Below are 14,590 nucleotides of genomic sequence, written 5' to 3'. Positions count from 1 at the left end.
TTTCCCCAGATATATTCGAGTCACTTAGCGGAATTTTTATCCGGGTTTTCTTTAAATGTTTCCTTAAAAAAGGTCTTGAAAATCTTTTTCCCAAATGAGCCTCATTTTGCCATGTGAAATCGCTGCCACCCTGTCTGCGAACTTGAAGACATTTCTAGAATCATATCTGACAGTTTCTAGATCTAGGGATGACGTTAGCGTAATTTCAAAATTTCGTCTGCTGTGACCGGATTTTAATGTTAGTGGAAAGTAAAGTATATTTTTACTAACGGTGGAATTGACTTATTTTGAAAATGCAGTTGGAAACAAAATCATTCGGAAACTGTTCTTTGAAATAAAATTAACATTTTAATATAAAAGTCCATCACATGTGCTCAAAACAAACTAGATAATTTCATAATAAAATATTATTAATTACTATGTATTATTAGTTCGTAAAAACAAAGTATCACATTTAAATGCAAATTCTTGTATATATTTAATTACTTAATTTATTTAAATTATTCGGTTTAGTTTCTCTATTCATGGAATGTCCCTTAAAATTATTCACTCTTAAGCATCCGAGTGTAAATTGAAGCTATGATTCTGGTGGCCCTATATAAATGTCTCGACAGTTCCCGGCGATGGATCCGTGAACGACGCCTTGGTTGATAATTATGAAATTCTTCGAAACGTTCTCACTTCGGGCGTGTACCAAATTGGCTCTTTTACACCTTAGCTCCGTCACCCGTTCCTGTCTCACAACCAGTTCTTGGATGATTTCCGTTATCGCGGGTTCTTCTAAGACGCCACCGTCTTCGGGAATGGTGTTGAGCGCCATATTCAATGCCCGCGCTTTGTTACGAAGATCCTCCACTTCACGGGCCTCTGTCGCCAACTCAACCGTGAGGTCAACCAGGTCAGAGGAACCAGCGCACTTGGACACAAGCATTAATCGTTTCCTGCATTCTTCTCGTTCCCTTCGTTTTATTTCGGCCCACGAGCGGCGTTCGCATTGGGACATACCCCCCCAAGACACCATCAAGTCGTGCGCCTCTTTCTTCCTGTGCTGTTCAGCCAAACTAACTGGCGTTTCATTCTTCGCGTTTAAGGCGTTCGCGTCTGCCCCGTGTTCCAGAAGCAATTCCAGGACTTCTTGGTGACCTTCGACGGCGGCGCGATGCAAAGGACTCATCTTCTTGTCGGATGACGCGTTAGCGTCCGCTCCGTGTTCCAGGAGCATTTGGACCACCTCCCGGCGGTCGTTCCTGGCCGCCACGTACAGGGGAGTGTAACCGCCTTTCATGGGCATGTTGATAAGGCCACCTTTCTTCAGCAGGGCTTCCACGACCAATACGTGTCCGTTATCGGCGGCCGTCAACAGGGGAGTGGCGCCATTTCTCGTCGGGGCATTGACGTCCGCTTCGTTCTCCAACAAATAGTCGACCACATCAGCGTACCCGTTCTCAGAAGCGATATAGAGCGGCGTAGCATTGTCCTTGTTGCCAGCATTGACATCCGCGCCTCGGTCTATCAGCAGATGGACGATGTCGTGTCGGTTATACTTGCAGGCGAGGAAAAAAGGCGTTTGCTTATCGTTGTCTCTCATGTTTAAGTCAGGATTCTTGCTAAGTAATCGAACCACCAGTTCTTCTTCGCCGGCAGTGACCGCTTCCAAGAGACAAGACTTCCTTTTGAAACTATCCGTGACGGATCTGAACGAAATGGTGACGAAAGATTTGAGCGTTACCGTGTCTGGTTCAACAACGGGTAGAATGTCGGCTTTCTTCGATTCCTTCGCCGCTTTGAGCGCTTCGATGGATTTCACGATTTGAGACATTTGAGAATGTAGCTGATTTATTTTGTCATTCTTTTCTTGCAAAACGTTCATTTCGGTCTGCATACTCTTTTTGGCCTCCTCGTCTTCGTCCCTATCCGATTTCGACAACAACTCTTCGATAAGTATCATGCCGTGCTCCTTTTCCTTCCGCAAGATGGCGCATTCATCTTCTTTCTCCCTCAATTGTTGGCTGAGAGCGTCGATTTTATCTCGCAAGCGCCTATCTCTGGAGTTTCTTAGTATCAACGAAGAGAAGAACCCGCCGAAGCTTCTCCGAGACTGCCACCATTCTAAATATTCCACGACGTCTTGATGACCGTTGACCTTGGCTAGATACGAAGGGGAAAAGCCCGCGGCACTTTTACTCTTGACGGAAGCGCCTCGTTCTAGCAAGACCTTAACAGTTTCCGTATGACCTTTTTTACATGCCAGATGAAGTGGCGTAATTTTAGGGTTGTGTTTCAAGTACCCGTTCACTTCGGCCCCTTCGTCCAATAAACGTTTGACGATGTTGTCGCTCCCGTAGTCGGCGGCGACTTGCAGGGGGGTGAAATCCCCGATCACCCATCGTTTTCCTTCGAAAGACCAATTAGCGTCGGCTCCTTCAGCCACGACCCACTCGAACAGCTCTTCGTCCCCATTCCGCGCGGCTTCTAATAGTTTATTGGACAAGATTAAATCTACAATTTCGTCAGCCTCTCGTTTTTTCGCTTCCATCAAGGGCGTCAAGCCTTCCGAATTTACCGCCGTCACGTCCGCGCGAAAGTGGAGTAACATTTCAACGAGATCTTTTCTGAGGAACGTCGTTTGCGTGGCGAAATGCAAAGCCGTATTGTTCGATTTTCCAGTGGCGTTCACGTTAGCTTTGTTTTCGAGTAAAATTTGGACCGTGTCGGTCAACTCGTTGAGGGACGCCAGATGCAAAGGCGCGTTTCCTTCGCGATTTACCCCGTTCACGTCCGCTCCTTTCTCTATCAATAAACCCACGACGAGTCTCAACCAGTCTCGATTTTGTTGGCTGCTTCGAGAAACTATGTGCAACGGTGTATCTCCGTCTACGTTCGGGGCGGTAACGTTGGCTCCGGCGACGATTAACATCAGTGCGTTTGGAAATGATATGTTTGCGGCGAAATGCAACGGCGTAAAACCGTAACTATCAGTCGCATTCACATCGGCGCCGTTCGAGATTAAAACGGAAGCCGGTTCTTTGCTTTCTAAACCACACGCCAACAACAAAGGCGTGTTGTTTTGCTTATCGGCCTTGTTCAAATCGGCACCTTTGCCAATTAGGAGCGTGAGCTGATCGACGATGTTAGCACCGTCGCTATTTTTCACCGCAATGTGCAAAGGGGTTGAACCATTGTCGTCGGACTCGTTCACATCAGCACCGGCGTTTATTAGCGTTTCCACAATTTCAAACGCACCCTGCTCCAAAGCCAATTGCAAAGGAGTACGTTTCATCTCTACAAATGATAGGTAAGTGCCGTTATCTTCTTCGTTGTTCAATTGCAGTTCTACCGTATCTAAGTCTCTGAAGGCAAGGTAAGTGTAGGATTCGTTAATCTCTGCTCCGTTTTGTATCAGAAATTGTACAATTTCAATGTTATTGTTAGTGATCGCGTGGTACAATGGACTGTGACCGTTTTTGTTTTTGAGCTTAACCTCCGCCCCATTTCGTACGAGGCATTGTACAATTTCAACATTATTGTTAGTAATCGCGAGGCACAAGGGAGTGTGACCTTCACTATTTCTGACGTTAGCCTCCGCGCCATGTTGTACAAGGTATTGTACAATTTCAACGTTATCGTTAGTAATCGCAGTGCTCAAGAGAGTATGACCTTCGTTGTTTCCGTCGTTGACATCCGCGCCATTTTCTATCAGGCATTGTACCATTTGAATGTTGTTGGAATTAATTGCTGTCCACAAGGGAGTGTTACCTTCTTCGTCTCTGACTTCAACTTCCGCACCATTTTGTATCAGGCATTGTACCATTTGAACGTTGCTGGAATGAATTGCGGTCTGTAAGGGAGTGTTACCTTCTTCGTCTCTAACGTTAACCTCCGCGCCACTTTGTACTAATAGTTGCACCATTTCAACGTCGTTTTTCAAAAGGGCGATCTTTAAGGGATTGTGGTCCACGATCGGTATATTTTGGAGTAAAAAGGAAACCAGACTTCGGTCGCCGCTATTCACTGCTATGTCCAAATAGCTATAGTCACTGTTCATTTCCCTGTTGTTGTCCCAATACCAATATGGCATAGTTGCAACCAAATGTTTGTGTTTATCCGAGTCAGCAAGTCCAAATAAACCGATACCCATTTGACAAAGAAGAATATCCTTTCACAGGAGTAACGTCATTATTCTTACCAGATGGCACCAGCTACCTGAAAAGTAGAAAGTTTAAATTATCTTAAGGGTTAACGGTCATAGTTAGTGTAGGGAGCTGTTGGCTCGCGTGGCATGCAGGGCTTGCCACCACCCTCCTACGCATTTTAACCCGGCCACCTGAATTAAAGGCTTCAAAAGTCGCTTGATGACTTAGGCCTAAGGTGGTGCCTTGGGTATTAGCCTAGCTGAAATTTTCTTTTTTTTTTAAATCCGCGAAAAATATTTACGGAATTTTTAACGTAGTTGAACTTTTATTTATAGTTTTTACATGGAACATCGCTTAAAATTGTGTTAAAACTTAAAAGTTGTTTTCTTTTAAAGAAATTAGTATTTATTCCCTGCCTACCGAAAGGTTTAAATTGGCGCCATCTAGTATAAACAAAAACATAATAATAATTAACAGCTAGGCTAATACCCAAGGCACCAGCGCCTAAGTCATCGAGCGACTTTTAAAGTCCTTAATTCAGGTGGCCGGGTTACAATGCGTAGGAGGGTGGTGGCAAGCTCTACGAGCCACCAGCTCCCTACACTAACTATTTCCGTTAACCCCAATAAGTTTTTATGGAAGGGAAAACCGAAGAGCTCGGGGTAAAACCAGTGGGGAGAGAACTTGCAAACTCAACGCAGAAGGAGTTGTTCCGGGTTTTCACCCAGTGCCACAAGCTGGGATCGAACCCGGCTCCTCTCGCTGTGAGGTGAAAGTGCTAACCCCTCCGCCACCCGATATTAAAAATCAAACCCTAATTAAGGGTTTGGCCTAAATTTTTGTTTCCCTGTAAGAATTCTGCGACTGCTGCAAATACTTACTTAGACGGTACTATTACAAGATCCGCCAATTCTCCTCGGTAGGGTATGTCAGGGGCGTAGGAACGTTTGACACAAGTTGGATGGGACTCCCAAATACCCGAGATCTTGGGGAGCCACAACACTTCGGAAATCTGTTATTTTAAAGACAAAAACGTTCCCTGTTTATTATTTATGACCTAAACTTTGAAATTTTTAAATTGATTTATGCCGATAATTTCGACCAAAAAGATTTGATTTTAGTAAATTACAAGTGGGCAAAAGCATTATTTAAACTAGAGGTCGAGATCGTCCCAACTTGGATAAAGGAATATACTACTGGATATATTACTATAGAAATTTAGCGTCACTCAAAGTTCGCAGCGCGACCCCCGCGACATCTAGCGATAAAAATTTCAAAATTTCAGTTTACTGGGACAAGCTTTTACAGCTGACCGGTGTCGGTAGTTGGTACACGTGTTCCCGCAGGTTTTTTTTAGGCCTAAAAATTGCAAGTTGGTTAAGTTATCATTGTTTGGTTTTTGGTAAGTTAAACTAAAATTTTCATGAATATAATTTGTCTTAGTAGTATATTCCTTTATCCAAGGTCCCAATGAGGTAGAATAAATAATAGAGATCCAACAAATCTGGGATTCGCGGGACACGTTTGATTTTAGTAGGAGAATTAGGCTTAAGTTTCAACTTTATCCAATCGTGATGGCGCCATCTGTTTCTATAGGCAGACACGTTTGCAAAATATATTAAGGTTTAGTTTTCCAATAACACGATAGATGGCGCCCCAGGTTACTAGAGACGCTAATATAGGTGTGCTCGCGCAGCCCTTTTTAAAGCCTTCAAATAAGAGACGAGATTAAAGTGACAGGGTCTGACGACGACGTCACTTAAACATTTGATTAGCGCCTCAGGCGTAATAAAGAATGCTAATAAATATATCAAAAATACATTGCTTGGGTACGGAAAAAGTCAGAGCAAATATAGTCCGACGAGATAAAATCACTTCTTAAAATCGTGACGTCGGTGACAGACCCTTGAAACATAAAGGCAAAAAAAGTTACCATTTCAAATCAAGCGTGAGCACCCCTTGAGGCCTAACTCTCCAACTCAACAAATACTGTCCCGCGAAACGGTAGGTCTTGGAAGGCGGATTTGGATCTCTATTTATTCTACCTCATTGGATCGTCTTGTTTATATTTTTTTTTATTATAAGGGGTAGGTTCAGTAAATAAAATCAGTTGCGAATAGGTGTTTGTTTGAGTTTTGATTGGTGAGATCGTGTCGTCGCAGGTTGTTGAACGGTTTCTTTATCAAATACCAGTGTTTTAAAACGTGGCTGTGAAATCTAACAACAACGCCTGTGACGTTACGCCATCAAAATACTCGTATGGTTTTTCTGATGGGCATCAGATACGCTTGAGGACGTTGAAACCGGAAACGCGAGCGTCGTACAGTAGAAAATGATGGCATCGGTTATTCACCGATGTTTTTGATGAGCGTACCCAAGGTTTTGGTATATTTTCTAGATAAACAATGGGCGATAGCATAAATGGTTTTGGTCGTAGCTAACTTGTCTGATAAACTGACGGGGGTGGGGTGCATTTGGCCGACTCCGCATTTGGCCGACTCCTCATTTGACCGACTTTTCATTTGGCCGACTGCTCATATGTCCGAATGCCCATTTGGCCGACAGCTCATTTGGTCGACTTTTCGGTCGGAAAAGTGAGCAGACCATATGGCCGACTACTCATTAGGCCGACTACTCATTTGGCCGACTACTCTTTTAGCTGAAATTCTGGTCGGCCAAATGAGCAGCCCGTTTGACCGACTGCTCATTTGTCCGACTACTCATTTGACCGACTGCTCGTTTGGCCAACTGCTCGTTTGACCGACTGCTCGTTTGACCGACTGCTCGTTTGGCCGACTGCTCCTTTGGCCGACTACTCATTTGACCGACTGCTCATTTGGCCGACTGCTCATTTGGCCGACTGCTCATTTGAACGACTGCTCATTTGGACGACTGCTCATTTCACTGACTCTTATACTATAGCCTGTCCTTATCTATGTCTTTAGTGTTAGGTTGACTTATAGAACGGGCAATGTATTCTAAGTAATGGCGCCTGACGGCGCCGCGCACTCGCTTCGCCCGTTCTTTATAACCAAGCTGGGCCTTCTAAAACGCGACCTAGAGGACAGTACCTAGCCAAACGCACCTAGTATCGTCTAAATGACATATGAGCAGTCGGCGAAATGAGTAGTCGGCCAAATGAGTAGTCGGCCAAACGAGTAGTCGGCCAAACGAGTAGTCGGCCAAACGAGTAGTCGGCCAAACGAGTAGTCGGCCAAACGAGTAGTCGGCCAAACGAGTAGTCGGCCAAACGAGCAGTCGGCCAAACGAGCAGTCGGCCAAACGAGCAGTCGGCCAAACGAGCAGTCGGCCAAACGAGCAGTCGGCTAAATGAGTAGTCGGAAAAATGAGCAGTCGGTCTAATGCACTGTCCATTTGGCCGACTGCCCATTTGGCCGAATTCTCAATCGGCCAAATGGACAGTCGGACAAATGTTCAGTCGGTCAAATGAGCAGTCCATTTGGCCGACTGTCCATATGACCGACTTCTCAGTCGGACAAATGTGCAGTCGGCCAAATGGACAGTCGGCGTAACGTGTATTTTGTGGTCGGCCAAATGAGAAGTCGGCCAAACGAAACTCTCCCTTTCTTACGGGTTCTGGCTTGTAGAAGGCTACGTGTTACGGGAGTTTCGGAATTTTTCCGTTAACTTCGCCGAAGTGGCGCTGCTGTCGCAAAAGTCATTTGCTTGTCCGGTTTTTTTTCAAGTGATATATCCAGGTAGGAACTACTATTATTAATTCAAGGTTGGAGTCTTTGCAGATTCTTTGAAGCCTAGGCCTAACTCTTCTAGACTTTTTATGGGTTTTAATAACGCTGGTGGAATATCCCTCTTCGATGACTGGTTGCATTTTCGAGCGAGTTTATGAATTTCAATAAAGCTACATTGGGCTGACTAAAATTCCGACACCAAAAATCCCTCAATTTAGAGGCTTAAATACATATGTTAGTAGCCAATACACAGTGTTTCAAAATTGACTTTTTTGTGCCAAAATTAAATTTCAACAAAATATAATGATTGTGTATATATTATTGATCACTGTTTTTAGCTCAGTCCGAAAATATAACTTATATTCTGGTAACTGCCACCAGGGGGCCAAACGTTCCCCTTTGGGAATTTTGTGGAATTTCTTGAGTCAATGTGTGTAAAGGCTTCTGCTAAACGTAAATTTAAAATTCGGTGAAAATCGGTTGTACAGAAGTTCTGTAAAATGCGCTCAAAGGTTCAAATTTGATCAAAATATGGCATATTCAAACGGCCTTTTTCCAAAATGTTGCAAGTAGTTGCAGAAAAAATCATCATAATTTGGTAGAATAAGTTCCGCATTATAACTTGCAAAAAGTCCGAGTGCGAAGTTGCGCGAAGTTTTCAAGATATATACATTTTTATAACTCCGAAAAACATTTTTTGGAAACGCAATTTCGCCAGGTCTCTGTTCATCTTGTTTTCCTTCTTTCCACTACAAAATATTCTACGCCTGATAAACTTCTATTTCATCCTCCTGTTAGTAGGATTTTGCTGTGCGCATGCTCTCGCAGAAATTGATTTAGATTGTCTCACATGTTTGTTCCTATGTAATTTCATACAATTTAAAATTTTAGATACAGTCGTTTCATGAAGGCAAAAAATAAATTAAATTAAACAAAACTAAATCATTTTAATTTTTGCTTTTCCTTTGTTTAGCAACTTTAGAACAGGAACCTACAATAAATTGAAAGTACCATTTGCCGATTATTATATAAAGAATCAATATAAAAGAACAAACACACATTTATTATCTTGTATTGTGCATTTTGAACAAATTACGTTGAAATAAGTAATGAAATGAATACTTCATTTTTGAAAACAAAAAATACTCGTGTAACAACAAGTAAAATTAATAATAAATAAAAATACACTTTCATTATTTGCACGAGTTAAGTTTTTAAGTGATATAAGTAAAATTAAGTAAATATTATTTTAAAATGTTCCTCATTTTCCAAAATAAGACCAGCATTAGCGCATGGCGGTTGCAAAAATTCTACTTGATCACTTTCTTTCAACAAAAGAATAACAGCCAAAGGTAGTGGTTTGTTTTTATTTTTCTCTTTCTTTCAACAAGCGAAAAATCTGAGATTACCGGGTCAGACGAATCTAGAGATCGGTTGAAGATGTCAAGTAGGTTATCTCTTCTGCTAGTTTTTCTAGCATGGAACTCTCTATACTGGCGATACATCTTGTTTTTTGATTCTGCAGCCTGTTCTCTGAGCAATCCCAATGGTAGAGTAGAAGACTTTATTATGTCTTTTCCATGAACCAGAAGCTTATGCACGCTTACAGGCATGTAGTACCAGCCGTAACTTTCAAGGTATGTGTACAATACTCTCCAAATTTATCTTCGTCTACTGGTAATTCGCATGATATTGCGACGAGAATTACGTGCAGCTGTTCTATTAGCCAGTGCTCCAATCCTAAAATGTCGGCAAATATTCGACGGTTCCTTTCGTTGAACGCTCTTCGTGCTGCGTTGCCATCATTGGAAGACCCACTTCCACCCGGTTTCGGAAAGTCAACCCTAAGTGCCAATTGGGACAACAGTTTCTCTTGAATTTCTCTTTTACGCTTCTGAAAGATTTGCTTTTTCTCGTTCCCGTCTACGCGCCAACATCTTAAACCGTCGCAGTTTCGATAGCGAAGGTGAAGGCAGAATTCTAGACATCGTATCCACGCGTGAAGTGGACTTATTCCGTATTTGAGGTTTTCAGGTTTAGGGGTGAACGTGTAGTTAGAAATGTTGTTGAATTGAGATGGGGTAGCTCCACAAATGGGACACGATTGTTGAGATTTCGTTCCGGTGACGATGCTCAATACCTTTCCATCAATGATAGTAAAGGCTAAATCATATTCGACCGATAACTTTTTATCTGTTTTAAAAACAAATTCTAGTGGTGAAAGAGCCTTTATTTCTTCATCGACTCGGCGCTTTTCTTCTTTAATTACATCCGCCGTCTCCTTGCAGAAACTAAGTCGTAAAGGTCGACAATATCGAACAGATTGGGGCGTTTGGTTATTCCATAAGACGTGACCATTTTCAGACTTAAACTGAAGTGGAATAACGGTGGTGGAGAACAATCCCTGGTCGTCGTTATTTGCGTTCTCATACGAAAACGACTGTTTGTACTGAGATTGCCCTGTACTCCCATCAAATCCCCAAGAAAGTGTAAGAGTGAATTTCTGCTCTTCCATATGTAACATATCGAAATACTGACTTAAAACTTCAGCTTGTAGGTGTACAATGCGCGTAACCGTATGGTTTAAAATGAATTGCAATGGAATCACCGCTGATGTGTCGGATATTTGAACAGGGACCATGGGTCTGGACTCTTTTTTTATTTCGAGCACTTCACGGTACGATGGGTATAAATCGATACCATGGGATTTTGCACCTTCTCTCAAGCGGTTATAAGTCTTCACCGTTAAGCCCTCATCAATTATCAGAGCGAAAGCTTCTTGTGGGGTATATTTCCGAAACATATTAGGTTGTTTAATTTGACTAATAATTTTATGTGGTCGTGCAGGACTTTTTAGCACCTCTTTCAATAGAGTGGAAATGTCTTTTTCTCCATCTCGCTTAGCGGACAACTGTACAGCCTTCAAAACCTTTGTCAAAGGTTGATCAGACAAGGTATTTGATAATACTGAAATGTCCCTTTTTTGTGTGCGAGGACCCATCAGTGAAAAATCCTTAGTTAGCCTTCCAGTGGAACTAGTGCTGGGTTCGGTACAAATATCTTTGCTAACCGAGGTTTTTTCTAGTGTAATATTGGTGAACGTCTTACTTAACCAATCCGCATTCTTTGTCAAGAAATGGTTTTTGATGCGATGGCTGCTTTTGTACTTGTTTAGAAACTTTGTTTTTAAATTTTTTATTTTCTTAACTTGTAACTTTAATCCTGCTTCATCTAGTGTTAAATGTTCTGGATCCTTGATAAGTTCTAAACAAAGGCGTAATTCTTCTGCGAAATCATTTCCCTTCAGGAAAATCTCGACTAGATCTCTATTCTTAACCACTTGTGATTCGCAAGTAGAAACACAAACCTCATTAGTTCTTAATTCTGACATTCCAGCGTTGAATTTAATTTTAAAAATAATTTTTCAGGGCTTAGGAGGTGTTTAAAAACAAATTTATATTGGACAAACAGTTAAAGAAAGTGGCGATTTCGAAAAAGTTAAATTCAATGGGTACATGACGAACACAAAATTAAGAGTTGAAACAAAACTAGTAACCACTGCACACGTCACACATCACTTACTTGGTTTGCAATATATACACTGTTTAAAAGCACGATTTGCTTTAAGTATAGTTTCTACTAACTGTGAAACGCAAAGACTCGATTGTGTCAATAAGTTAAAAATAACAGACAGAAATAAACTAAAAAAAATTCCATTGTAATAATATTTTGTTGACATTAGATTTGTTAGATTAATTTTTGCCTTCATGAAACTACTGTACCTCAAATTTTAAATTGTTGGAAATTACATGCGCAAGCGCACAGCAAAATCTTACTAACAGGAGGATGAAATAGAAGTTTATCAGGCGTAGAATATTTTGTAGTGGAAAGAAGGAAAACAAGATGAACAGAGACCTGGCGAAATTGCGTTTCCAAAAAATGTTTTTCGGAGTTATAAAAATGTATATATCTTGAAAACTTCGCGCAACTTCGCACTCGGACTTTTTGCAAGTTATAATGCGGAACTTATTCTACCAAATTATGATGATTTTTTCTGCAACTACTTGCAACATTTTGGAAAAAGGCCGTTTGAATATGCCATATTTTGATCAAATTTGAACCTTTGAGCGCATTTTACAGAACTTCTGTACAACCGATTTTCACCGAATTTTAAATTTACGTTTAGCAGAAGCCTATACACACATTGACTCAAGATATTCCACAAAATTCCCAAAGGGGAACGTTTGGCCCCCTGGTGGCAGTTACCAGAATATAAGTTATATTTTCGGACTGAGCTAAAAACAGTGATCAATAATATATACACATTCATTATATTTTGTTGAAATTTAATTTTGGCACAAAAAAGTCGATTTTGAAACACTGTGCAATAGTGTAACTCCCAAAATTACTAGGATGAATAAAAAGGTTAAAATCTAACGTAGTACATCTTTTTACTGGTTCGTGGTTAAACAAACCTAAGATTTTTGAATGGAATAAAGGTACAGTGGCATACCTATGAATAATTATGTTACATATGATATTAGTTTTAGAACGTAACTCCAGAAACGTCTTTTATAAATTGGAAAAGTGCAGCGCTGGGAGGCGGACACTTCTTTCGTAAGATATAATATACTTCTGATTGTACTACTTAAGGCGTTAAAATACATATCGCATAGGCTAAGGCACTGGTGGGATAAATTTTCTTATCTCTGCAGACCCATATTGTTAGGTATTTTACTTCATTTTTAATATAATAAGATTCCTTGTCTACCTCTCAACGAACTACAGAACTCATGTCATCAGTTTTCTGTTTTCGCACGACAAATTATCTTATCTCATTTTACTGACAGGATAGCGTAGGTTTAACTAGCCTCATAACGTAATAAATCTGAATTATTGCTCTTAATTATTTAGAAAAAAACGGGTTTCAGTTTTACGAAAATTTAATTTCGAATTAATAAGCCATGGTTAGTAATTAAAACATAAATTTGCAACGACTGATACTTCATGGTACTACGTTTATTTCTAAAAACATTATAAAAACACTTTAAAATGTGATTGAAATTGAAACTGTAAAGACTAGGTGCTTGAAAGGGGGTTCCGGTACGAAAGACTCGCATATTTTAAAATGTTTTTATAAAGTTTTTAGACATAAACGTAGTACGAAATTTATATCTTTTAAATAAGTATGACATTGAACCAAAAGTGTGCAAGTTCCAATACTTTCCAATGCTACAGATTTAACGAATGATGGTATCGATCGTGTAATGTATTAAAACATAGAAAGATGGCGGTAGCGTTTCCGACTAGTGGCAAAAAAATCAATAAGCCTGCTAGCCTTCGCCAGTACTTCCTTAGTTCTCGAAGCTCTCACCAGGCGACTCTATTTCTACTTTTGAACTTCATCCCCTCTCCAATTAATACCCTCCCTCCTCCCCTCCAAATTTTACATTTATTTAAAAAACGATTACATTGACACACTTTTGGTAATTATGTCCCTTTTGATCAAATGATATGGTTTAAAGGGACTTCAAAGGGAGGTGTGAGGAGTCGGAAGTCGATTCAAACAAGTTGGCAAGCCAAAATATACCTCTCCTCGGAAGAGTTTTTAATTTTCAGTGAAGCGTAACTGTATCCGTGATTCTGCGGTAGAACGCTCACCTGTCGTGCAAGAGGGCTCGGGTTCGCATCCCGGCCGATTAAAATATTATACTACACCCAATGACAAAAAGAGGGCGCTTTTGGAAAAACCTTTTCCCTGATTCTAAGAAACTGGGTACGCAGTGATTACCCTTTGCCCCGAAAATGCGAACGCGTTCGCAGGCCTGACAGACAGACAGACAGACAGACACGGTGGTTTTATAACCCCTCCTAGGGTACAAAGTCCCCTCAGAGAGGTAAAAACGTCACTGAAACGTCATCAGAGTGTATCTTTGTAAATGCGACGAACGGTGACCGAATGACGTGTTTTAAATGGACTTCAACCCCCCACAGCTTTCCCTTGAAAGTCCCATTAATAATAGGGTTTCATTGAGCTATAACGAAAATGGAAGTGGAAGTGGAAAGTTTCCACTGGAACCTCGTCACTTCCTACTCTTGATGGTTGATGGCGTTAATTTTGGGTTTAGATTTCATATTTACTTTTTATTTTACCAAATAAAGCGTTATAATTTTATATTAAGCCTTGGTTGCTCCTTTAGAAATAGGTTTGCGGTGGAACTATTTCTCCGACATCGCTGCATAGCATTTCCAAAAATAAAAGCAACAACTCACGAATAGCTGTCAGTCCTTAGCCTGGTAATGAATGAAAGAGACTCATAAATAAATTATCGTTGCGATAATGTGAAAGTGACATACTTATACTACTACGTTACTTATACTAGTACGCAATTTTCAAACAGTGGGTTAGTCATATTTCCAAGACAGGAATCCATACCTCTACTTGGAATGCTTATCCTGCCGTATCGCGTATGGTAAGATCACTCTGACGGCTTTGGCCCCGCCCACGAGATAAAAAATCCCCTCTGCGCGCGCTCCCCTCTCACGTTGTTGTTTTTTAAGTTAACATAGTGACGTCAAAAAAACCGTCAGCCACATCAGGGTTTGTGGAGAGATGGTTGATAGACTCCGATTTTTTCCCATAGTATAGCTTTGATAACGCCATTGGAAAATATAGATGGCGCTGTCATCGCTATGTAGCCCCTTTGAAATGTCGACCACTTCTCTGCAGCACATAGCGAATGAGCT

At 41.0% G+C, this 14,590-nt stretch overlaps 1 protein-coding gene across 4 annotated transcripts in view; it reads right to left on the bottom strand.

Moving 5' to 3' along the window:
* Positions 1 to 369: 369 nt before the first annotated feature.
* The window catches only part of LOC149962984 (uncharacterized), a 30,159-nt gene continuing 15,938 nt past the window's right edge, over positions 370 to 14,590 (bottom strand). The window contains exons 1-3 of one of the 4 annotated variants that reach the window (XM_090180298.1): positions 13,985 to 14,036; positions 5,015 to 5,145; positions 370 to 4,203 (exon numbers count right to left, since the gene is read on the bottom strand). In XM_090180298.1, the coding sequence (XP_090036424.1) occupies positions 578 to 4,138 (3,561 nt within the window). In that variant the 5' untranslated portion in view covers positions 4,139 to 4,203; positions 5,015 to 5,145; positions 13,985 to 14,036 and the 3' untranslated portion in view covers positions 370 to 577. Of the gene's footprint in view, positions 4,204 to 4,316; positions 4,393 to 5,014; positions 5,146 to 13,984; positions 14,037 to 14,590 lie in introns of those variants that run through there. The other 3 variants (XM_090180296.1, XM_090180300.1, XM_090180299.1) reach the window with 3 other exon arrangements.

Source organism: Leiobunum rupestre, chromosome 1 (genome assembly GCF_980474605.1).
Source record: "Leiobunum rupestre chromosome 1, qqLeiRupe1.1.hap1, whole genome shotgun sequence".
In the NCBI taxonomy this organism is placed as follows: domain Eukaryota; kingdom Metazoa; phylum Arthropoda; class Arachnida; order Opiliones; family Sclerosomatidae; genus Leiobunum; species Leiobunum rupestre.
Note: the sequence above shows the minus strand (reverse complement) of the source record. Positions and strands in the feature narration are given on the sequence as shown.